The 25,351-nt window shown below is 45.4% G+C and overlaps 2 protein-coding genes across 53 annotated transcripts in view; one reads left to right on the top strand and one right to left on the bottom strand.

The window, feature by feature from the left end:
• NFASC (neurofascin) overlaps positions 1 to 12,681 on the top strand; it is a 182,008-nt gene extending 169,327 nt beyond the window's left edge. For 29 of the 49 annotated variants that reach the window (XM_043500386.1, XM_043500401.1, XM_043500409.1 and 26 more), the window contains 4 exons: positions 1,617 to 1,748; positions 3,361 to 3,427; positions 8,124 to 8,135; positions 10,923 to 12,681. In XM_043500386.1, coding sequence (XP_043356321.1) covers positions 1,617 to 1,748; positions 3,361 to 3,427; positions 8,124 to 8,135; positions 10,923 to 11,151 — 440 coding nt within the window. In that variant the 3' untranslated portion in view covers positions 11,152 to 12,681. The remainder of the gene's footprint in view (positions 1 to 1,616; positions 1,749 to 3,360; positions 3,428 to 8,123; positions 8,136 to 10,922) is intronic. The other 20 variants (XM_038379847.2, XM_043500415.1, XM_043500413.1 and 17 more) reach the window with 1 other exon arrangement.
• Positions 1 to 25,351, bottom strand: part of RBBP5 (RB binding protein 5, histone lysine methyltransferase complex subunit) — a 168,345-nt gene that overhangs the window by 46,731 nt on the left and 96,263 nt on the right. For all 4 annotated transcript variants that reach the window (XR_006276466.1, XR_006276467.1, XR_006276469.1 and 1 more), the window contains exon 15: positions 16,393 to 16,543. The gene's annotated coding sequence lies outside the window, so the exon portion shown is untranslated. The remainder of the gene's footprint in view (positions 1 to 16,392; positions 16,544 to 25,351) is intronic.

Here is a 25,351-nt window from a genome sequence, read left to right as displayed (position 1 = left end):
TGGCTCTGAGCCCTTGTTCACATTAGAATTTGATATTGTTTACCTAACTAGGTGATATTAAACAAATGTAGCATATTAAGGATTCTCGTACTGCTTCCTCATAGCCAATGTCAGAGGAACAAAAAACAAAACCAATCTAGTTGAAGTTGTTTTCTTTATCACAAGAGAATTAACAGAAGGCATTCACTATCTTAGTCCTCTCAGAATGAACCCTAGCAAATTCTGGCTCAGACTTTTGAACCCATCGGAGTCAGACCCTGGCAGTCCCCCGTCTCTCTTGCCATGAATATTTACACTGCAGTCTGGTTACATTTAGCCCACTAATGCACTGAAGGTTATTCTGCTCTGTTTTGCTGAATACCAGGTGCATGTCAATTAGGAGAGCCAGGAAATAGCAGAGAGTTGCTATTTATAGGCTAGAGCTTTGTTTGTCCTACTGTGTTTAGGAGCTGCAAATAACCATTGCCAGCATGTTGTAGGAGGCAGCTCAGGGATTGGAGTTAAGTGTTGGGATACTTTTACTTGCTTAATATTAAATTCTGATGGATGGCCTTGTCGTATGAAATAAGCTGTGTAATACAGAGCCCCCTCCAGCAAGGAGACGCATCATCTTTCAGGGCTCTAGGGCCAAGTGTCCTCTTCTTGGAATCCAAGGATTGCTCATCAAGGATCTGCCATCAGGGATCTCCATTAGGAAATCTGCCTAGGTAAAAATTCTCGGGTGCCAGATATAGCTCCCTGACCTCCCCACTGGGGTGGACACCTGTTGTGGCAACGCCTGGTCACCTCGTGTTGGTCACGTTTCCTCACATCAGCGGGGATGGCTCTTTTCAACCCAGGTCGGCAGGGAATTTGACACTTTATCAAACAAGATAGGTTGTACCACCTAGGTCCTGGTCTATACTCCGGCATTTCCCAGAGCAAGCAAAAGCGGTGGAGTTACACCAGAACTGCCTTCTAAGCAAGAGTTAAAAGTAGGGGTAGCCTGATTAATGGAAACTCTGGCTTGTCCTAGCTTAAGAACCAGCGCTGGAGCAACTATACCAAATGCTGACCTGGGGCTATTCCCTAAGAGATTCTCCCCAACTCTCCCACTGCATGCACAGAGCACAGCAGAGTCAGGGAACTTTCTATATTTAGTGCTTTGTTCTAACTGCGTGCCCGGAAAATAAAGGCTTTTAGATGCTTCTTGGATGAATTTCACACCCCATTTATGGAGGCCGCCTGAAATATAGCTTTCTGCTTACTTCCCATCACTGTAAATGGATGATCAAATCTGTTACCCAGCTTCTTTTGCCTTTATTTTTTATACACCCTTCATTAGTCTGTACTAGATCTATTTTATTTATGTTGGTTGTGATCCTCTGCCATGCACAGCTCCTGCCAGAATTTTAAATTGACAAAGCATTTAAAAAAAAAAAACACAGCCCATATTCCCATGTAATCTCAGATACCAAACTGATCAATACACACAATGCAGAAACGTGGTTGTAGAGATGGATCATTTGTGAACTGGTGAATTGGGTTTTCCTAGCCACTTGGCTCAGTGTTTTTAATTCTCTCTGCTGATAGATTCTGTCCTTTTTAACTTGTTTTCTTGACATTCCTCTTACCAGCTTATACCAAGAACCACGTGGACATTGCAACCCAGGGCTGGTTTATTGGGCTGATGTGTGCCATTGCGCTTCTGGTTCTGATTTTGTTGATAGTGTGCTTCATTAAGAGAAGCAGAGGCGGGAAATATCCAGGTAAGAGCAATATCCAGCACAATCTTATTCACGCTGTTGAGTTTAAAGAAACCCCTACGCTTTCTGGAGCTAAGTCAGCTTTACTGATCTCCGCTACACACTTCTGAGTCAAAATGTTTTTATTCTTCCCTGGTATGAAAATTAGTGGTACCAGAAAGAATTTCAGTTAATTAAAGGTGAAGTGAGCACTCTGTGCTATGCTTGCTATGCGGGAGAAAGGCTGCATAGTTCATTGCTCTTAAGAGTGACCTGACATCTGCTCAACAAATAGGCTTCTCTCTCTCTCTCTCTCTCTCTCTCTCTGCAAAAGGATCTCTTCCTGCAAATATCTCATTGAAATTTTCCTAAGGCGGAGACTGGCCTTAGGAGAATTCACCCAACGATGCCCCCTTTATAGCCATTTGAGTTCCTACGCCTTGGTATCCAAGCATTGTGGTAACGCTCAGTACCCGATTCTGCAAGCCCCTCCGTATGTAGGACTCCTATTCCAGTCAACACAGCCCTTTAGCCAGAAAGCTTGCAGGATTGGGTCCCAAGTAAGATACAGGGCAAATATCCTGCAGTTGTTTCACAGGAGATAAGAGAGACAGACGTGAGGTCAAATTGCAGTATTAATAATGGCCTGTGCTCTGATCCCAATGCAGATAATTCCTTCCAGGGAAGAGAATAATACTGACCCCTGGGGCTAAGGTAGGGCACACTGAGCTGCTCAGATGAAAGGCTACTGTGCATGAAGTACAATAGTCAGCATTTGCCAACAGCTGCCCCACAGTAATATTATCAGATCATTACTTCCACTATACTTAGAATGGGATGTATCTGTTTACTGTATGGCAACGGCTGGCAAATGTTGACTCTTTAAATTGCTTCATCTATTCAACACTGGAGCCTCATTAGATAGAATTAAAACCACGAGCATAATAATTGTATCTCATGCACCACTTTAAACCCACGCTTAAGGCTTGATAAAGAAATGGATACAATTGGCAACCTTAAAATCCTATTGTGACCCACTCCCGATAAAATCTTTCATGATATTTGCAACATTCCTCATTCTGAGTCTAATTCACCTTTGTTACACTTCTGTTTTACATCTGTAAAATCAAGGGAGTTGTGCCAGAGTAGCAGTGGTGAATCAGGCACCCTTAACGCAGGAAATAACCGCCAATACCAGTGGCAAGGTAGATACTGCAGTGCAAGATTTTAATATAACCCACGGTAGACCCAGTTGAATCCAGGGGTCCTTTCTTGGCTGGGATTGTGTGATACTTCTCTCCACTGACCCCTACAAAGTTATTCTTTGATTTCTAAATAAACCCATCCCAATAGAATGACAGCTCTTTTGGAGATTAAAAACATGAAATGATTTATAATGACTTTCCCAGTACATTTGCCAAGGGCTCTTGATCAGATGTCTAAGAGCATTGTCTCAATCAATTTCCATGTCAGTTACCGTCCTCGCTTTGTATTCTCCTCATCCACATTCCTTAGCAGAAAACAAAAACAAACAACACACACCCTCGAAAGAAGGAGGTCCTTGAAACTATGCAGCTCGGTTTTTAAAATCTCCCATTTTTAACTTAACTTTTGCTTGTTGGTGTGCTTATCACAGTGCGTGAAAAAGTTGAAGTCCTAGATCATGAAGACCACAAAGTAGATGATCCATCATTTGACTACAGGTATGTTTCTACTTGGCATGTGTGTTCGATAAGCCACTTCTATCCCACCACCTGCCCGACTCCAGTCTCACCCCCCACAGTTCTCCCCCACCCCACATAACTATCACCAAGGCACTGCACTCTCATGAATTACTTTTCACCTTCCTTTTCCTCTTCCTCCTATCTCCCACTGTGCAAGATTTCTACAAAAGGAGACATTCCTGCCTAAATAGCCAGAAAAGTAACCAAACTAGAATATTCTGAAAAGGTTTCCTTCTTTCTCCACCCTCTGCGTTCTCGAGGCAGAGAATGCTCTGACAACGATCAGTGGGGACAAGATCGTTCCCCTTGGGAGGAAACTGGCCTCAGACACACACAGTAACACACCAAGAGCCAAAGATCCTGAGACAGTGCAAGGCTATTACAGCCACTTGACACTCTGCTGCTCAGTCTTTTTCTCAGCGTTAGTGCACTATCTAGAAAAGAGATGTCCAAAAGCTGTTCAAATAAGCCCTCAGAGCCTGTAAGAACTCAATAATACATACGGGGGACCTGTATGGAATCAGATGTCAGGCCTTACCCTAGAGGATCCCAACAAACTCCACTGAAATATGCCTTTCACTGCCTAACAGACACTGCTCCAACTGCTGTGACCTACCCCACCTCTTATCAGCCCCTCTCAAACTCAGTGGCATCCTTGAAAGAACAACAGCCACGTCTCCATCCAGCCATTACAATACTTTAACAAGGGGCTAAGAGAGTTTCTGTGGCTGTGTGTGGTTTTGTCTTCACGGCTCCACATTGGTTTCCTCATTGCTTCCAAAGAAAGAAAAGGCATAAAATTGCCAGCTCTTTAATTTTCTTGCCTTTTACAATATTAGTAACTGGGATTTACAGCGTCTCTGCTCCTTCGAGTGTCTGTAGCTTGTTTTTACATTATGATTTTCTTTTACTTCAGTAACTGCCGTGAACCTTTCCATAGAGGTTTGATCCAAAGCCCACTGCCCTCTATGGGAATCTTTCCCCTGATTTAATGAGTTTTTAGATTAAGCTCTGTGCTATTGCACAATATTCCCAGCATTACTTGATGATAAACTGAAATACCAGAGACGGGAAGGACTTATTTAAAATGCAGAGCAAGCTATGATGCTTTGGTATCAAGTTGCACAGGACCGTAGCACCCCCGACAGCTATATGAATTAAAGGCAAAATAATTGGATCCTTCTGGACAAGCAATGTTTGTGTCATTTAGTAGCAAGTTGCTACAGTAATTATGTTCCAGTCGTGACTGTTTTTCTCAAGGAGGATGCCATGTGACCAGAGCTGTTTTGTTTTCCGCATGGCATATGCAAAGATACAGGAGGTAAATAAACCCCCAGCAAAAACCGAAAAGCTAACACATTGGAGAGCCAGACAAATAGAAACTCCTCCTCCACACTCTCAATCCCTTGCATGTTTGAGCTGTGGATTTAGAGCTCTCATGCTACGCCATTGGAACGTCAATTTGCACCAACTGGTTGCTTAGGCTGTCTTCTGTCGCTTCAGCCACAGTCCGTGCCCCCAATAGCTGAATGTTCATTTTGCAAGAGCAGCCGGCTCTGTGCATGCCTGCACTCTGACGCCAAGCCATCTGTCAAGCACACAGTGGTGAGGTTCTGACAAGATAATCACATGGAAGGGACTTGCTTTGTCTATCACCTTCTGCCCGTGCTAAGAAGCCAGCCCAGCTGGCTCAGTGGGACATAGCAGGACTGGAACACAATGTGGTTTATTAGCCTGCAGGCAGCTAGAGTGAATTTATTCACTCTGAGAGGCTGTTCTGCTGGTGGGAAATAGTTATTGTGATAAGGGTAAGCTCACCTTGACAGAATAGCTTATGAAAGTTCATTGCAATTTACATTAATGACTAACTTATTTTCTATGCACTGTATACAAGTCTGAGGACATCCCTGACCAGGACTTGAGAACAACAAAAGAGCGACCAGCCCCTACTGGGTCCATTTCAGGGTTTCATCCTGGGTCCAGCACACATGGGACGGACTTTGGGAATTTCATCAGTGTTGCTGAAACCCTGTGAAGTGCAGACATGATCCATAATGTTTATAGCTGTACATCTCACTGTTGGGTCTCGGTCACTTTAATCTAAGTAGCCACTCGGTGACCTAGCGCATGCCCTTATAGGTCGCTTCCTTTCGGAACTGCTCAGCGGAACGAGCTGCAGGTTTGAAATATCTGAACGCCCAGGAAAGAGCTACTGATTCAAATAATGGCAAATTCAATTCCAGCTTGTGGTTCTTTCAGCCAAGACCATAACAACTTGAGCTCCTGTTTTTTCTGTGTGGACAGGCATCCTATGGCATATTATATAAGAGCAGGGGTTTGCCCTGGAGCCCGAGGCCAAAATTTTCCCTTATTTCCACCCCCAAAGGGTATATAGAAAGCATTTTGAAGCAGTATTGACTATAAGGCACTGTGGCTATTTAAAATGTGGTCACCACCAGCAGATGGAAGAGAAAGACCCAGCTCTTAGCTTGGCTGCCATCCTACCACAACAGGAACAGTTCTGTAGGGTTCCATTTACTGCCCAAGCACCGTCCAGGCAGCAGGACATTTGTCAGGACAATGGGAAGGGATCGGAAATGCCTCCTTATTGCTAATATGTAGTAGCCCCCATTACATGCTGGGTGCTTTCCAAATGCTTAAGGACAGCCCCTGTTCTGAAGAGCTTGTCATCGAAAGGCAAGAGGTCAGAGGGAGGGAAATGACAGACAACTTAGATGCAATTTATATATATAAAAAAACCCAACATACTCGGTTGGTTGTTTTGGGGAGTTTTTTGCTACCTCAGTGGAGGTATTTTTAAAGGGGCTGTCTCCTTATAGTGTTTCCTAGCGGTCACCCACCTCTTGGCGCTATCAAGAGGTTTAACTGGGGCAGATTCTACCCCAGAACGAGTAGTGACTTCGGCTCTGTCTTCATTACAAACGCTGCTGGAGCACTTCAGTGTAAAAACTCACTCCAGCAACGGGAGGGACTCTCCCATCACTGTAGCTAATCCTCCTCTCTGAGAAGCAGTGGGTAGGTCTACAGAAGAATTCTTCCTTCGACCTAGCACCATCTACACCTGGAGTTAGATCAGTTTAACTCCGTCACTCAGGGGTGTGGATTTTTCACACCCCGAGTGACATAGTTGGGTCGACCTAACTTTTTAGCATAGGCCTGGCCCACGTTGTGTCAGCTTGTGGAAGAAGGTTCCACTCAGTATACAAGCATCAGAATCTGGCTTTAGATTAGCATTGGTGTAAAATTCTGAGGTGCTCAAATCACAGGCATCTTGGAAGTGTCTGAAGTATCATTACTAGCACAGTGTTAACCATGTAGTGCAGAACCAGACATGACAATACCATCTTCTAGCTGGATTCTCTTCCGGAGAATCAGACCACAATGTCTCAAGGCTACAGAGAAGGGTGGGGGAAACAAGGCCTCTCTTAAGCCAACAGAGAGGAAGGTGAACCTGAAGAATTGGTATGAAGCGTGGTTGGCTGATTAAGATTCAGAATGGTTGTGATGTTAGGCTGAAGGAAGGTAACAAATAGAGTTTAAGAGGAGGACAGAATTTTTGCTGACGGGAGTTCTTTGGTTTCCCTCCACACTGCCACATAAGCATGTCTGATGTGCGCTCAACCGTAATGGCCTGTGCATGCTGCTTTCAAATCTCCGCAGCCTGTAATTACAAGATACTGTCGCATCTCTCAAGTCTGCTGAAAGAGAAATTGTCACCCTGTGCAGAGGCTGAGCTGAGGAGCCTATTTTCAAAGTGGGAGACCATTATCTTTGGACAGTGTTCAGGGCTAGTGCCCATGCCTCATTCTACCAAATGATTCAAATGGAACTTAGCGCTGTGAAGGGGGAAGTTGGCTGGAGAGCTCAGGGAGCCAGAGCCTTTCACCTGTAGGGCTCCAATTCACTTCCAGCCCAGACTGACTGATTGAAAGACGTGATGCTCTCTGCCAGCAGTTCAGTGACCTACGTGTAACGAGTTCAGTAGGTCTCATTTCAGTTCCCAGCAACAAGGTGTTGATATCACAAGTAGTGCCAGCCCATCCACTGCAGCCAGTCTACAGCAGAGACCAAGAACAGAATGGGCCATGGAGATAGAACTGTCCTCTTATCCCTAGAGGAGGTCCCACTGAGCCTTTCTGGGAGGAGCCTGCAGTCCCTGGACCAGCGTGGGTCACCTTCAGGTTCAAGGGTTGTCAGTGCACCACCTTTCACCAGCATGACATTCAACTGAAAAACCAGAGAGATGAAAGGGGGGGAAAAATGGGAGAGCCATTCGGCTAAGCCTCAGGCAGCTTATTCTAGATGCTGCCACTGACAGCAGTGACTGCAGGCCGTCCAGTTGGCTCCCAGGATAGGCACACCTTGTAGCACGTCTGCAAATAATCTGTTTTCTGACTGCCTGATATTTTCTTTTATTGGGTATTAACTTTTGAGGGGGAGCCAGTGAGGTTCAGCCAGCTAGGAACGTAACACCAATTCCATTTGGTATAACAAGGCAATTGCCCCTCGAGGAACACAGTGGTGTTTCAGCGCCTGCCCCTTTAAATGCATACCTCATCATATCTCTCTCTGATCCGGCTCTTTCTGCTTCTCTCTGTTTTATTCCCATTCTTTCTTCTCCTTTCCACCTTGTCTATCCACATGGACCATGAAGGTCTCTTGAAAGGTAGGACCCGTGTGCTGCCTGAAGTCCGGCACATTTAGCTTTTTCTTTGAGCCGTTTGTTTCTTTCATAGCTGAAATACACCTTATCCTTTGCCCTTCCACCTAACATATTAAACAACAGTCATCTCCCTCATTCCGAGATTTCGGGCACTTCATGTCCAGCAAGTTGCATTACTCCTGAAAAACATTCAATGAGTTGGGAGCACCTATCAGAACCAGTTAGATTCTAAGGGCCCAGTCTGCAACCTACATTTATGTGACTCATCCTTATTCATGCAAAAAATTCAGCTAGCTTCAGTGGGACCAATTGCACAATTAAGGACTACTCACATGGGCAAGGATTGTGGGATCAGGTTCTGAGGGAGATGAATTAAGAATCCTCAAGTCAGCTGCTTGCGTAATGCACCTCTGATGTATTGACCACAAGAGGTACTCAGTCTATGCACTGTGCGGAGGAGCTGAGGGAGTGAAGACAACAAAACCACAAGCAAAAAGATATTAGGCCAAAACAATCAGTCAGTTATACATATTGAACAGGATCCTAGAAATTCCACCTCTCTCTCTCTGACCATGTCACTCGTGATCATGCTTCCCAAACGGTGCTGAACTGGGTGCTCTTATTTTACTAATCCACACATCCAAAACCATGAAAGGCCATTTTGATGGGATTAAGTTGCATCAACGTGCTGACAACTCTACACATCACGTTCCTAATGCACTAACAGGACACATTAGAACCAAGAGAGAGGCAAAGCCAGGGAGTGGGTTTGGAAAACTTTCTTGCCCTGTCATCTGGCCCCGCAAACTCTACCTGAGGAAAACGTTTGATCCAGATCCCATTTTATCTGACCCCACCCCAAACCTTGGGAAAGGAGATTTCAGATCAACTGTTCTGGTTATTGCCACTCTCTGCTTATGTTACTGGGCTTTCTAAAGAGTGGCACTGCTTGCAGATTTAAATTCTTAACAAAGAAGCTGCTTATAAAGCTACCATGCTAATTCTTAATGTGATGCCAATTAACACAAGGCCACAAGCATTGCTTTTGTTGTGCTACTGGATTTACAAAAAGTGCTGTTACAAGGTAATATGATTGAGAGCTGCAAAATGCTCTGTGGGACACTGAATCCCTCCTACATTATGGGGTACTGAAACTATCACTTAAATGGCATAGGATAGATTAAATGACCTAATAGGTCATTCCCATTGCTAAGCAGCGCTGAGCTCTGTGGCCCAAATGGCAGCTCCCAATGTCTTCATAGGAGGAGGAAGTTGACTGTCAAATGCTACAATCTGAATCTAAATTCTCCATGGCAGGAATGGGAAGGAAAAGTGAAGATAGCCCTCAATGGTTTATTTCCCATCTCTGTATTGAAATGAGAGGCATTGTGACCCAAGCTTTGCCCAGCGCTGTACCTGCAGAGCAACCATTTATCGCTCAGTTGTTGATTTGATTGCTGTAGAACATTACAAAAGATCCCTGAGGTCTTTGAGCTTATTTGCTACAAGTAAGGAAGGTGCATTGTTTCCATTGAGAGCACAATACCCTAAGCATAGCATAAATGCTGTTTTCAATGAGGTACTGACCGAATATAGGAAAGCTACAGAAAATTTTTTTTAAATGCTGGATCATTTTTTAGATTGATGACTCAGCAAAAGTAACTTTGGACCATTCCACATTTTTCCTACATTTTAGATAGAGACCACACACACACACACACACACACACACAAAAATAGGCCAAGAAATAGTGTTGCTTATTGTATAGCAAATTTTGAAGCAGACAGTTTTGAGTTTGGAAAGACCCCCACTAAGAGAAAAGTTAAATTGACATATAGGATTTCAGTAGAGGTAGCATCTCTACTGGACATATGAGATCAAATATGGACACGTTATCAACTGATATGAAAGGCATCTCTTTCGTATATTGTAGTCCACTCACATATTATTCATGTGTATGAGACACCCGTCCTTACTATAAAGGGGAAATGCAACTTTTTTCCTAATTTTTGAGAGAAATGTCTCTTAAAAGTGTTTTTTCTATGGGCTTTATTCATCTTTCTGGTAGAGAACAATATAGTTTCATAGTGTAAAATGTCGGAAGTGTTAAGGATGAAGACTCAAACAGATTAGCCTCAAACAGATGAGATGAAATTACTGGAAATAAACTCAGAGAGGTAAATTTCCACAGGTACTTGAGAGATGCACAGATTTTGGCATCCTCCATGTACTCCCCCCCTGCAGTACTTTGAAAAAACCAACCCCCAATTGCATGTGGGCATGGCTATCTAAAGGACAGATTATATCTGTGCAAGAGAATCTGAAAGTGAAACTCATTAGACACAAAAGTGGAACCAACTATTTTACTGTCCAAGGATGACTGAAATGCAAAAAGTAAATAGAGAGGATAAACAATTAAAAGGAAAACAATTATAATGTTCTTTCCAATTGATCGATCAAAGGATTATCTATAAGCTAGGTAAGGACATTTGTTTTCCTTAACAAAAATAAAATAAAAATGAGGTTGGGTTTTCAAAAAAGTCAAGTGTGCAAACTGCACATGCAGCTGTGTGCCTACTATAGGCAGGCAATTACTGCAGCTGCATTTGCATAGCAGGGAAATTGTGACTAGCCATTTGCAATCACAGCGGCCTGATTCATTTGCACATTTGAATCTTGTAAGGAAACACACTGGATTTTATTTGAGAACTCAGCCCCCTGTTTTTAACAGTGTCCCTTAAATGCCACCCTGTCAATTCTTACTGTGTGTGTCTGTCTTCTGCCACCCAGCGATGAAGACAACAAGGAACCGCCAGGCAGCCACACCTCCTTGGACGGCACAATAAAGCAGGAAAGCGACGATAGCTTGGTGGATTATGGAGAGGGAGGTGAAGGGCAATTCAACGAGGATGGCTCCTTTATCGGCCAATACACAGTCAAGAAGGACAAGGACGAGACAGAAGGCAACGAGAGTTCAGAAGCCACATCCCCCGTCAATGCTATCTACTCCCTGGCGTAACAAAATACAATGAAACCACAAAGACAAATATATACATAGCCATGGGGGTCAAACCGCTGCCGCCAACAGGAACCCGAGTATGGGAAAAAAAAAAACCCAATGAAAAAAGTTCAAACAAAACCAGAACAGTCCAGGTGGTCACCAGTGTCATCCTATCCTGAGCAAACAAATGAACGGCAAGGATTCATGGGGTGCTAATGTGTTGTAGCTGTAGCTGAAATCTAAGCTGAACCAAAGGGGCCAGAGAAAGAGCAGGACACACAGGTTCTACACCCCGGGCTTCAGAACTTGGACCGCCAACCCCTCCCCAAGTCTTCTTTTTAGATAACGCAGCACTCTCTTTGGTTAGTCGTTTACACTGCTGAGGTTTCTGGTTTTTTTCCTTTTTAGGTTCAAAGTTATTTTTTGGAGAAAGGTCCCAAATCAGAGAAAGGGGGATTGGGGCATGAATCCACACAAGGAAGCAGGAGGGGTCAATCAGCTAGGAATAGAAACAACACATTACTGTATTAACAGGACGTTCTCTGTGACTGTCGTTGAGATGGACGTCTTTACAGCCAGCACCTCGCTCATAATGCCGCCGAAACAAGTTAGCACCACAAAGATCCTTCCTGTAAGGTGAAGCAGCATTGCGCTGAACCCCAGAGGAAGACTATGCTCATGTGGTTTTCATTGGTGCAGTTGGATTTGTGTTATACCTCTTATTAATGCTAAACATCCACATTGGGTTCTGTCACCAAGGAACCGATGGGTGAGATTACCCTGCATCCATGCTACTTAGCAAAGTGGTTTTTTTTTGTTTTTTTTTAATAAAAGGGATGTTGGGGAAGAAATTTAGGACTTGATTAAAGACAGGCAGATGCAGCTCACCGCCTGACTCCAAGCAACTACTAGCCACTGGATAATTATGTGGGAGACTCTTACTTTATTCTTTATTTTATAAGAGAAAAATATAACCCCACAAACCCCACTACTTTTAAGGAATAACCCATAAATCAGTGGAAAGCAAAGAGGAAGGACAAGTATTAACATACAAAAAAGGGACTAAGGGTTGATATCATATATCCAATCATGAAAAGATGGCACCTTATAGCCGTGGGGGGTGGGTAGAAGAACAAATTATATTAACCCAGAATTGCAGCTGCTGCTAAGATCCTTGAAAGTTTCAGGGATGCCCAGGCCTGTAAATGGCAAAGATGCAGGACCTGGGATCTCCTTCCACATTATTCTAATCAACAGGGTGTCATTCAATTTGTTCTCAGTTAAAAATCTCCTCTTAGCCTGGTGCAGCGGCCTTTTCCCCTTCGATCAATCCTCCCACAGGAGAAATTACCATGCGCTTAAAGCTGCATGTGGAACTCTCACCCATTTTGTTATTTACATATCAAGACAACTCAGATCAGCTAACCTGCTAATACGCTGTAATAACATGTCTTTATAGGAACTTCTATCATTACAATGCTCTTCCATATGCCTTATACAGCTTCAAACTTCCCCTGAAGTTTAATAAACTAAGAATATTCACCCACAGCTTAAGCCCCTGACGTGATGGTCTCTAATCTGTCAGTCCACTAGGAATAAAGATGCCCTTCCATCTGAGAAAGCATGGATCATTGTAGAAGACAGAGTTTTATAATAGACCATACTTAGTGGCAAATGCCGTGTGTCTTCTCCCCAACTCGTGCACTTTTGAAACCAAAGGTACCTTTGCTGAGAGAGATCAGATGACTTCAGACAGTTTCACAGTTATACAACATTAGGCAGGGGTTTTGTTTTTTACTGAAGAACATGGTTTTGTTGGACATAATGGACTAAATGCTGTAGGATTCATACAATTGTTTTAGCTTTCAAGCTATTTTGCTACAAAGATATCTTGCTCACAAAGATGTTTTTACTAAAAGGGATAGTTTAGACACATTTGCCACATTCTCTAAAACTGCCATGATATTTAACAGCTCAACTATTTTGCATTTCTAAGAAAGAAACCCAAACTAGGTCCATTCCTATGCAACATACTCAGTCAAACAAGCAAAGAAACAGGAGGGAGAGTTTAGCTGTGGCAAAGAAGTTGGATGCACCGTGTGATTCAGAATGGGTCACAGACTGCTGATAAAAGACTGCCAAAGCTGCCTCCTATGCATAGGGTTACTCCTGCTAACATGGTCTAAGCCACAAAGGAAATCATCTGCCACAGTAGTTCACTTTTTCCTTTAGAGGGAGAAAAATCATAACCATCACTCTGTTACTGTCAATGTAAATGCATTGTAGCCAGAGGCTTAATTTGAATGGACTCAGCTGGCATTGTTCCATAGCAAGTGGAGAACCTAAACTACTCACTTCCAGGGAAGAAAGCAGCCACCTCTGAGCAGTTTATAACACACTAGGCCAAATTTCAAATAATGCTGAGTTTAAGATGGTGTGGTGTACACGTCTAGAATCGTCATCAAAAGTGATGCTGTACATGCAGGCCAAATCACCAGTGTAACAGCCCACCCACCCAGGATCATCACAGGACATGTACCTAGGAACCACCAAAAGCACAGGCCTCTGTCATTTGATCTAAAGGAGTGCCTACATTGGCAGGTAGCAATAGGAAGTTCTTATCCTCCCTCTGGACCAGCCACTAGAGGGGAATGAGACACAATTGGCCATTGTATTACACCTACACCCTATGGAGTTGCAAGGGTGCAGTGAGAGCAGCCTAGCCTGTGATTCACACCCACTATGTTCTGTCCCTGTGAATCACTTTACTGAGCCACCTACATAGCATCTGTTTGGAAAAGGAAAGAGAAGTGCTTTGCTTTGTGGCTATTTCACATGTTGCTCACTAAAGCCACCATAACATTCCTAGATCAGCAGAGACTAGAGAAGGTTACCTCAAGAAGACCAGAGGAGTCAGGTTCCTTACACCTCAGCATACAGAACCCTGACACCATGTTGCTTGTTCCTTGAGTCACCACAAAAGAAAAAAAGATGCTTATGTAGGATGAAAGGGACAAAATGTATCCCTGGTTTAACTCCATTTAAATCAGTGTTACACCAGAAATTGATCTGAATCTAAAAAAGAAAGAAAGCCAAGCACAGAGCACACATCCTTTATGGAGAAGTCCTGTATGATTTACCAAGGATGAAAATAAGGGTCTATAGAAATGGAGTAGGGATCTCTGGAAATTAAAAAGCTATAGGATGTAGAATAACATTGGTATGGGGTTTTTTTGAAGCAGCTTCTAAAACAGGGGTTCTCAACCTTTTTCTTTCTGAGGCCAACATGCTGTCAAAACGCCTTGGCCCAGATGTGCCACAACTATTTTTCTGCATATAAATGCCAGGGTCAGTGTTAAGGGGTAGCAAGCAGGGTAATTGCCTGGGGCCCCACATCATAGGGGAAACCACAAAGCTAGTTGCTCAGGCTTTGGCTTCAGCCCCAGGTGGTGGGGTTCAGGGCCCCTGGCTGCAGTCCTGTGCAGCGGGGCTTCGGCTTTCTGCACTGGGCTCTAGCAAGTCTAACACCAGCCATGCTTGCCGGACCACCTGAAACCTGTCCATGGCCCCACCAGGGGGCCCCTGACACCTGGTTGAGAACCACTGCTCTAGAGTTTTGCAGCAGGCACATATAATTCTCTGTTAAATCTAGAGGGAGGTTGACAAATTTACACAGAGCATAACATTTCCTATTATATTCCATAGGTCTTTTCCATAAAGGTTTATTAGGTGTTTCCCTGTAGTCATTGTGTACTAGTAGCTAACTCATGGCTTGCAAGCCATCTGACTGAAGGCTAATTAGAATTTTGGTGGCTAAGTTAATACATGTGCATGATTTCTACCAGACCTTATTGTAAAGTTACCACAGTGGCCCTAGAGCTATTAACACACAATGCCTGCATCAAATATGTTTTTAGTTGGGTAGATTATAAGCTATTAAAACGACCTATGGAGCTGTACTGCAGGAGACATTGCAGGAAACAGTCATGCTCTGTCTCCCCCGAGATGGACTGGATGAGCTAATAGGTCTTGTTCATCTATAATACCTGGCAGTCCAAAGAGGTCTGTGCAATGCAAACAATCCAGATTCTCTCTCTTTCGCCCTCATGGGGGATTCATCCAAGTCGCTGGTCTGGTCTGTGCACCATGGCCTCAAGTAGGCAGAGTCAATCAGCTATGGAGCACTGTCAGGTGCCCAGGGCATATGCTGCGCTGTGCAGCCAGAGGTGCACACTGCTCCGATTCTGAAGGTCAACCAAGCACCCCACCCTGTGGTATGTCTGACCAACTGAGCCATCCCGCCTATGATGCCAAAAGGACATAGAAAGAACATACATGTAAACTGGCATTGCATTGTACACTCTTCTAAGTATGTCCTCTGCTGATGAAGGCAGCATTTCCCCTAAACAATCTGGTTCTACATCCAGATGCAGGCAGCACTTTCGACTGCCCTGTCACTCAAGCTATGTCCTGCATTGTTAAACTGGCAGCGCTTTCGTTAAAATTTGTAATTGGTGGAAGACGTGAGGAACTAGACAAGGGCCTGAACCAAAGTCTCAGATCTGAGCACTCTCAGAAGCCTGGGAAGCGTCCACATCTGGATCCAAACTTAGCAAGTCTGGACTCACTTCCGTAACATGGGAAACTAAAACCATATATATATTTTGGGGAAGCTTAGCTATACGCTCCATTGCTAGAGACCCACTGTACCCAAAGCCAGGGAAAAAACTCTGTAGCTGTTTGAAATATGGCCTTATGAGAGAGCAAGCTGCTATTCCTTCTCCAGCAGATCCTAAACACAGCAGTGTGCATAAATGATGAGAGAGAAACAGGGGCTACATATGCATGATATTGAGGCTGCTCCTAATTTTCCTTAGAGACAGTAAATATGGGAATTGAATCGATTGTGTTATGGAATAACAGCTCATACTCTTGAAATTCTGCTTTCAGAAATGTTATTGAAGTCTAAATTGCCTGGAAACTACCTAGGTCATCCCACTCCTCACACCCACACATTTCCCCCTTCCCGTATTTCGACCCTGCAAAAAATGACCCGGAGGTCAACTGTTCTACTAAGTTTCTGACCCCAGAGATTGATCGGCCTATTATGAATTGTGTTTAAGTGACTAAACAAGATGCAACCCATTACTTGTCAGAGACATCCTGCTGTAGATATTCTGGGGGGAGTGAGACAGATAAGAAGGTGGGGGAAGCATTATTGACCTTCATTAGGATTTTGTCTCTTGTTACATGCTTTACCTGACCAGCAGCACTCAGTCGACCCATCGTGGCCTTTTCCCATCCATGCTAGCAGCAGTCCTAACCCGGGAAGAATTCTGAGGCACTGACATCATTTCCTAGAATGTAGCCAGATGTGAAGGGCGTGTCCTAGCACAGCAGTGATTGCCACCTGTAACAACATGCATTGTACCAGGTTAATTCTGTACTAGCAGCAAAAGATTTCAGTGAAGCAATAAAAAAATAAAACCTTGTAAAAATGAAAAATATTTTTTGTTTCGTGCATTACAACAAACCACTTTATTACAGGAAATAATAATGCTTTTCCAATTCTTAAAAACTCCACTATATCAGTGGCTTTCCCTTTGCCCAGCAATGCCCGTCTCTCCACGTGTTCTTTTCAAGTGGACATCATTCTCAGATTGTGATGTCAATAGCAGTCTGAACCTGTGTCGAATCTGAAAAACATTTCTTCCTTTGCACAACGGAGTTTTAAACATTCATTTCCACAGCTTGTGTTGGAAAGAAAACATTGGACTACTTTGGTTTTCAATTTTTTTTTTGTTTTTCATTTGTAAATATTTAACACCTATCTCTGTCTAAAACCTCCTGGTCATTCTAATACATTCTACATATTTATTTGCCTTTTTAAAAAAGAAAACACAATTATTTTGTGTTAATCTACTCCCCCCCCCAGTGATAAATGCATATTTGAGGCTGTATAGAAAGGCTTACAGCAAGACGATAGAGAAATGTTTAATATATGGATTTATAAACTGACTGCATGAGCAACGAAAAAGGCCAAAATATTCAGTTATCTTTCTTTTGGGGGAGGGAGGGGGAGAATCACTGTAAAAACCTGATTTTTTGTATAGAGAACACTAAACATATAATAAAAACATTGTTCAAAACTGAAGCTAAGCCTGAGATCTGTTTCCATCCCACTCCAAAGGGGAAACAGGGCCCCCATTATAGCTCTGATGTTGCTCAATAAGGTTCAGATTGTTACCTGGGGTCGGGGAGTGTGTGTAAGAGAGCATAAAGTGCCCCTTATTCCCCTGCACTCTCTACCTTTATTGCCAGTAATAAGAATACCACCTAGCTCTTCTATAGTGCTTTTCATCAGTAGAACTCAAACTGTTTTATGAAGCAGGTCAGTGTCATTAGCCCCAGTCTAGAGAAGGAGAAACTGAGGCACAGAGCGGAGGAAGTGATTTGCCAAAGACTAGCCAGCTGGTCAGTAACAGATCTGGGAATAGAATCCAGATCCTCCTGAAGATCAATCCCGTGCTTGGTCTAGCAGGCCACCCTGTCTACCGTAGTGGATGCACTCTCCACAGGGCCACTTCTCTCCTTCCCAAGCAAAGAGAGCAAGCAAGCACAAGGAAATCCCATCCCCCACAATGTTCCAGCTGGGCTAGCATGGCAGGGAAAGCAATCTGCACTAAGCAGAGAGCTAGCACAGGGTACTTCCCCCATGCAGCAAGGAGAAACCAGGGACAGGCTAACGCTTCTGAATTGCACAGCAGGTCTGCATTTCAAACGGGGTGATATACCCATGCTGGCTCGGATCAAGCTAGCATACTAAAAATGGAGTGTGGCCACAGCGGTGCGAGCCGCAGGAGGGGCTAGCCACCCTGAGTATATGTCTAGCATCTTGGAAAGGTATGGCCTGGAAGCAGCTAGCCTCTCTGCCACTCGCATTGAACTATTGTGCTAAAAGTACCTTAGCCACGGCAGTGCAAGGAGCTCGAGGATGTCCCCTTCAGCTGGACATCCCAGGCTTGACTTGCAGACATATCCACAATCTGCTCCTTGAACAATGCACCATGACAAAGCTACAGCTGTGCCTTAAAGATGGAACTGCGCCACCCCTCATCCTATTGACTAGTGCCTCATCTCACAGGCAGTCCCAGGGATTGCAGTGGGACCTGCAGTACCCTTAGGTTCAGCTCAGGAGGCGCGAAGGGGGCCTAACTGGACCCTGTGTTACTAGGGCAGGCGAACTGTTCTATTTGACAAGGTGGATGACCGTATTAGGACAGCCAAGTGTCTTTGGTGGATTTGGGGGGCACCATGCCAGAGGCTGTTGAGATTCCAAGCCAAGAACATCTGCTGCTGTAACTCGCTGTGCCAGGCACAGAAGCCATGACCAAAACAATGTGATGCGCTGCTGGCTGAAGACCCCTCCTAGTCCCTTTAAAGCCTAGGTTACTGCTATGCGTGAGAACGAAACATGTAACAGAAAGCACACGGGAAGCTCCATATCAGGTTGTGCGGCTTATGTTACCGTGGACGATCTGAAGGACCATTGGCACCGTCCTTGTGCTGGAGAGTGGCACGGCTACAGACGGGCAAACCTCATGCTTGCCCCGAATGCTCCCATCCAGGGGTGCTGCAAGTATAAGTTTAGCAACACTGCTCCCTGCCCTTCTGCCCTGTCAGGGTGGTATCTGCAGGATGCTTTCCCTTCACGGACAGAAGAAAGTTACAGCACAGGGAAGTCATTGATGATCCACAACTGAACGGATTACCCCTGGACATATTAGCTACTGGGAGAGCAAGGCCCGGGGGATGGTAAATCTGTACGGGCACCAGGGATGGCTTGGATTAAATTCCACCTCCCATCTGCCCTTCTGGAAAATTCCATTAACAGATGTTGAAGCCAACAGATTAGAAGGATCCCAGTCCTTCTGAGAATGGCATTCACCACAGTGCTGCTCTCTTCAAATTCTTTCACATGCAGCTGTTGCAGCCCTCAGGCAATTTCCTTTTACTTGAACGGCTTATTAGCTGCCCACTGATTGAAGTTTTGAAGGAAAGGACAATTCATTCCAGGTTATTGGGAAGATGGTAGAATGGGGCTCTTTAGCCAGATTGCAGGGCTCAATCACTGTCAGAGCATCAGAACTTTCCCCTGGCACTCATGAGAGGAGTGTCCATAGGCTAAAGCCCAGGAGTCCTGTTCCTTGATGATTTGGGGTTGGGAGCAGGGATGGGGGGAGGCACAGGAGGCCCTGTAAGAACCTGTTGTACCAGCTTGGTCTATATTGGGGAATTTGCCCCAGTTCCCACCACCAGGATAGCTGCAAATCTCTAACATGGAAAGGCAAAGATTGCAATTTGCACTGGTTCCACCCACCCTGATTTCAAGATGTGATCATCACTGGTGCAAATAGCAACTTTGCAATAAAGGTTTGAGAGTTTACACTGGTGTAGCTGCTCCAAAGGCTGAAATCCCTAGTACACCAAAGGCCTCAGGCACATTTGCAAACTGCACCTCGCCCGGAGGCTCGACAAGTGCATCTGTCCCTGGATGGCAAAAGCTTTTTCTGTGCTGTCTTTTTTAATACATTTGTTGGTATTTTTGGTTTAAATGGAAGGCAAAAACCTCAGTCCTGCACTCGGAGGACAGGCATCCGCACCTCAGCAACCACCACAGCTAAGCCCCTCTGCTGGGCTCAGCCGAAGCCAAGGAATGAATGGGCCATTGAAATTTAACTCTCCATTCACCCCGGGGTGGTGGGTTTCTCCAGAACAGCGGTGAGGCATGGCCTGGGTGGTGCAGTGCCGGGGAACCTTGCTCTGCAGCTCTCAAAGCTGGAATAGTTCTGTGGATTTAAAAAAAACAAAACAAAACAAAAAACCCACAACTGTCCTCTTATGTGCAGGGCCAAGCACAATGGGACCCCACTCTCAACTGGGGCCTTTAAGTGCTACCACAATATAAATCATAATAAATAACTTCAGTCCCCAGGGTTACCAAGCCAGCTTCCAGCCTGTCTCCGTTTCACCCTCAATCATGGCATCAGCACAGGAAAGGAAATGCCCATTGCTCCTATAGTCACCGCTGCCCCTCATTAAAGGCCCAGTCCCGCAGTCCTCAGGAATGACTCCCACTGAAGTCACCTATTGTAGGACTGAGCTCTGGCTGGTTTGTCTGACAAAGGTGGAGGAGGGAGGGCTGACTATCCTGCGTGTGTGGTTACTATCCACCAAGACATGGAAGGAGCGGTCAACCACATGGCAACCCCCTTTGGCCAAAGGCAGAGTCTTTTCTTTGAGCGGAAATCACTGCACAATATTTATTTGCACAGTGTGGACAATAAAAAGTCTTATTTATGGTGCTCGAGTTCCACCGGCATGGTAAGAATATGTATACTTTGTATGTTATGCTAGCAGCATGAGCATCAGAATTCCCAGCTTTCATAACTGGCTCATGAAATATTATTGTTGGTAAAACTTGGCAGAGAAGACAGATCCGGAAAAAAATATATAGACATACATAAAACAAAATGGCACGACAAAGTTTTTGCCTTCCATTTGCCTGGAGAAAAAGCTACCGGTACTCATGCAAATGTGGGCAGTGCCTGATTTTTCAGAAAGGTTTATGCCATAAATCAGAGGGAAGGATCAAGCCCTAGAACAATAAACCGCTGATGGACACATAGGAAGATGCTGTCTGGCCCTTACCCAATTTACAGCAGTTTTTGTTTTCAGAGTTTTAACAATTTCCAAACGCTCCAGTCCTGCATTATTTGGAATGAAAGCCTACAACATGCAGGGCCAGGTCCTCCACTGATGTAAATGGGTGTGGTTTCACTGCAATGACTTTCTCCAGGATAGAGGACTGGGGCCAGCCATATAATGTGAGATTATAGCGTTTTTAAGACAAAAATATATGAAACATGGTGACAACACAGAACAGAGCAGAAGGCTTTTATCAAAACTTTCCCATCATCAATTGTCCTAATCGCTCCCTCCTGTCCTAAACGGGTAGGAATACTAGACATAGTACCATATTGAAACAGACCAGCCTAGGTGTCTGCCATCTTTTCTCTGGTGAGAAGTCTCGGGTCAATGACCAATGCAATGTGCCTACCGGTATTTATGCAATAACTTGTCACAAGGGGAAATTACTTCCCGATCCAAACAGGTGAATATTTATGCCCTGAAGTATGAGGATTAAGAGCCTCTCTCATTTTATCCCAACTAAGTATGCATTTCATAGCTGGGCATTTCCTCACATTTGTGTGCCGGTCTTTAGTTCCTTAACATTATTTCAAAATCATTTTTGTAATATTTGAATATCTACAATATTCCCTCTTTATGGACAAACATTCACAGATCCTGGGTCTTTATTGCACACACGCACAGTAGTGCATTTGAGTTTAGGGGGTGTGGGTTCTCATGCTAAATGTTCTGTCAGCTTTTCGTACCATATCAATCCAAACAAGAATGCAAGTTCCTCAGGGAATGTCTCACACCGCATTTGTAAAGTGACACACGCTCTTTTGGCCTCTTATAAACAATGAGTAATAGTGTGGGCATTACTGTGTAAAGACAGTGGATCCTTTTAGCAGCTTTGTGGCTTGCTCAAGTATTCACTGAAATGGATCAGGCCATTTAGAAAGCTCAATCCATCCTTTGTTATCCACTAAATTGACACCCGTGTTTTTCCGGGCAAAGCTGCGCACACGCTGGCCAAGACTGTCAAGTGACTACACTGACTCCGGCACCTCTATTTTCAGAAACACTGTAAAAGGCCTTATTTACAGTGGACAGGAGCTCAGCACTTTCTGAAAAGTGGAGCTCTTTAAGGTGTCACAGTTTGAGTGCTGTCACAGGATGGGCTGGCCCTTTAAAGGATGCGGGCTCAGCCCTTCCTGTGCCCAGTTAGCCCCATCTGGGAGACAGCTAAGTCCAGGTGATAGCCCTGCAAGTCACTAGGTCCTCAGTTAAAAAGCAGGCAAACAGCTCAGTCAGGAAGGAACCAGCAGGGATATGCCAGGTCAGGGGAAAGGATCTGGGAGGCAGGGCCGGCTCCAGGCACCAGCGAAGGAAGCAGGTGCCTGGGGCGGCCAATAGAAAGTGGTGGCACTCCATGCGTTATTGGGGCTATACGTCCAGGTCTTTGGCGGCAATTCAGTGGCGAGTCCTTCATTCCCTCTCTTCCTCTTCGGCAGCAGCTCAATGAGTTTTTCTTTTTCTTCACCGCTTGGGGCGGCAAAAAAGCTGGAGCCGGCCCCTGCTGGGAGGGGGCTAAAGAGGCACAGTTGGGCTGATCCCTATTCCTTAAAGGACCAGCCCACCCTGTGACAGGCATACAGAGTCACTTGCCAGTGCTGATCATCTTGGCAGTTGTCTTGATTAGGCCCTGTGAGATGATGAGTGCCCTCAGCTCCTGCTGAGGTCAACAGGAGCTGAGAGCACACAGCACCCCACTGGAGGCATTCAGCATCTTGCAGGCCTGGGCCCATAATACAATAGACACCCACCAAGCCATGTGCCCCCTGGTATGTACCTATTCATGCCCCTGCATGGCCTCCGGCACCGTGGCATCAGAGTGTGTGCCAGAACCACTAGGCTCAGGCAGGGGAGCTCTACTGACGCGTAGTTCTACAGCACGAGCTCCTGAGCCTGGCACCTTGCCTCATGGGAGCCTTTCTTCATCTCTAAGACGAAGCCATTACAGGCTGGAGGATCTCTGGCACTCAGGTGGGTTGCAAAAAGAACGAGTCAGCCTAGGGCAGTGTTTCTCAATGACCGGTCCTGGAGAGCTCCCTGACACCATTTAGGAAGGCCCTTCAGAGCACTAGGAGAATAAGTTGTCTTCAAGACAGAGAGCATTGGAGGCATCCTGGAAAAATTGGGGCGGGGGGGAGGGGGGAATGAATTGCCATCCAGGCAGGGATGAAGCAAGTCCTCCAAATACCAATGCCTGCCCACTCAGGCCAGTCACATCTCATTGCATTTCAGCCTTTCCAGTGCAAGATTCCTCTTTGCAATGGGTAGCCCTTGGACTGGTGACTCGCGCCCTTAATACAGCACTTCCACACCTGTCAGCTGCTTGGCAGGCAAGCACCGTATGAAATGTTTAGCAGGTAGAAAGGCCCATTTCACAGAGAGGGAATGAAATGAATCACAGAGAGACTGTCTGGTGCCCTCTTGGACAGGGAAGGTATTGTGAGAGATGGCAAGTTTCACGGTTATTTTATATCTTGTGCGGTTTTAAATGTTTGTGCCGCACATACGTTCCAGTCTATAACAAGAGTTTCATTTTCCCCTTATGGCTCAGAGAAGCCCGGCAATAATGGTGAACAGCATTTTCAAATAATTTGCACAGCTATGTTACATTTCATCCAACACTCCCAAAGCACCTCACTAACTGCCTTAGTCACAAAAGCCTCACAGTGCCTCTGGGAAACAGGGGAGTATCATTATCCCCCCTTTACAGGGAACACACTCGGCCAGAGACAGGACAGGACGCGCTCCCTGTCATACAGCAGCCCTGTGGCAGAGCTGGGAGATACTCCAGAGTCCAGACTGTCATGTGCTGTTCTCTAACAAGGCAGGACTCTCATCTGAGCACCAGCCTGGTGTGTATTTCTTATCCACAGGAGCGTAGGGGCAAACAGCAACTCCTTTCTGTGGCACCACAGAGTCAGGGCTTGTAATCCATCCATTGAAGCTCAGATAAAGGGCACACACGTTAAATAATCAGGCCAAATCTTCCCCCCATGGAGGCGCAGCGGGAGAAGGACCGATCCCTCCATTCCCAGCCCCTAACTCTGGTGAGGCAGGAGAGCATGGCAGCCCACGGGCTGGGTGCAGGATGGGAGGTTGCTGGGGAAGGCACCGGGAGCAGGTTTCCTGGCCTCTGCTCAGCCAGAGGTAGGGGCATTGCCCATGCCCTGTGCCTCCCCTACTGAGTTGTCCGCAAGCTCTTGGGAGACAATGGTGCTGAGAGTCCTCCCAGGTTGGGGGACTCAGAGGAACATGCTCACCACTCTTGTGGCCCCAGCTCCCCAGGAGCCAGTGAGATTGGCTTCCCTGGCCCAGGGAGGTGGGGCTGGAAGTTCCTCCCAGAGGCAACATGTGGGGCGGTCACGTGCCCCCCAATTTACATTGTGCTCCTCTCCCAGTATCAGGAGTCACAAGGAGGAGGAAACTCAGGTATGTCAGCAAACATATGGAAAAGACAAGAGAATCAGGGTTTAAACTGTCTCTCTCCTCCTCCCACACATCAGTCTCTGGGCCCAGGCCTGGCAGATGAGGGGGCGAGCGACACCTCGTCTGCCTCTTGGCCAACACGGTGTTTTTCATCTGTTCCTGTCTTGCCTTCTTGGCACTCTGCAGTGCTCTTAGCAGCAAATCCCCAGTGCAAAGCCTTGAAGTGGAGGGGGTGGGGGAGATTATGGGGAGGTGGAGAATTCGATGAACAGAAGAGCCTATTTGGCTAATGAAACTGTAATTGCTCTGAATCTCGCTAATAGGATGAAAGTATTAGAGCCTCCCAATTCCCCCTGCAGCTGCAGTGAGTGCTCTCCCCCCAAACACCTGAACTTTTCCCTTCGCTTTCCACAATCCAGTATCTAAAATACTTGCAGTAGGTGCCCTGATAGCCCAGTGCTGTTGAAATTTAGCTGGATTGGAAGGATTAACTGATCAGCCCGGCTCCCCAAACCCTTTTAGATTTATGGAGGGGGAAGGGAAAGGAATAGGGGGTTCTCAGCCCTGGACTGCCAAAGTGGAAACGGGATAAAATCTCGGGCAACCCCAGAACACCTCACAAGCACCACTTTGCACTGTCTGTCTGTCAGGCAGTATTTAAAGTGGCCTGGAAAGGTGTCTATCAAAATCTGGTTTCAGAGTAGCAGCCATGTTAGTCTGTATTCGCAAAAAGAAAAGGAGTACTTGTGGCACCTTAGAGACTAACAAATTTATTTGAGCATAAGCTTTCGTGAGCTACAGCTCACTTGATGGGAGTAGCAGCTTCAATAAGACCCTGTTTAGAGTGCACCTCTCAGTGACTCTGTTTATTTAGTTATTCAATTGCTTATTTTGCAGGATCTGCTGGGACCTCTGGCAGAGCAGAAGGGCAGGGTGCTTAGCAGGGCTCCTTACCACGGCTCAGAAAACACAACCTGGCCTGCACTCCCCCCACCATCTGTTCCAGTACAGCAGCATCCACACAAGA

The sequence above is a fragment of the Dermochelys coriacea genome, chromosome 21, assembly GCF_009764565.3.
Source record: "Dermochelys coriacea isolate rDerCor1 chromosome 21, rDerCor1.pri.v4, whole genome shotgun sequence".
Taxonomy (NCBI): domain Eukaryota; kingdom Metazoa; phylum Chordata; order Testudines; family Dermochelyidae; genus Dermochelys; species Dermochelys coriacea.
Note: the sequence above shows the minus strand (reverse complement) of the source record. Positions and strands in the feature narration are given on the sequence as shown.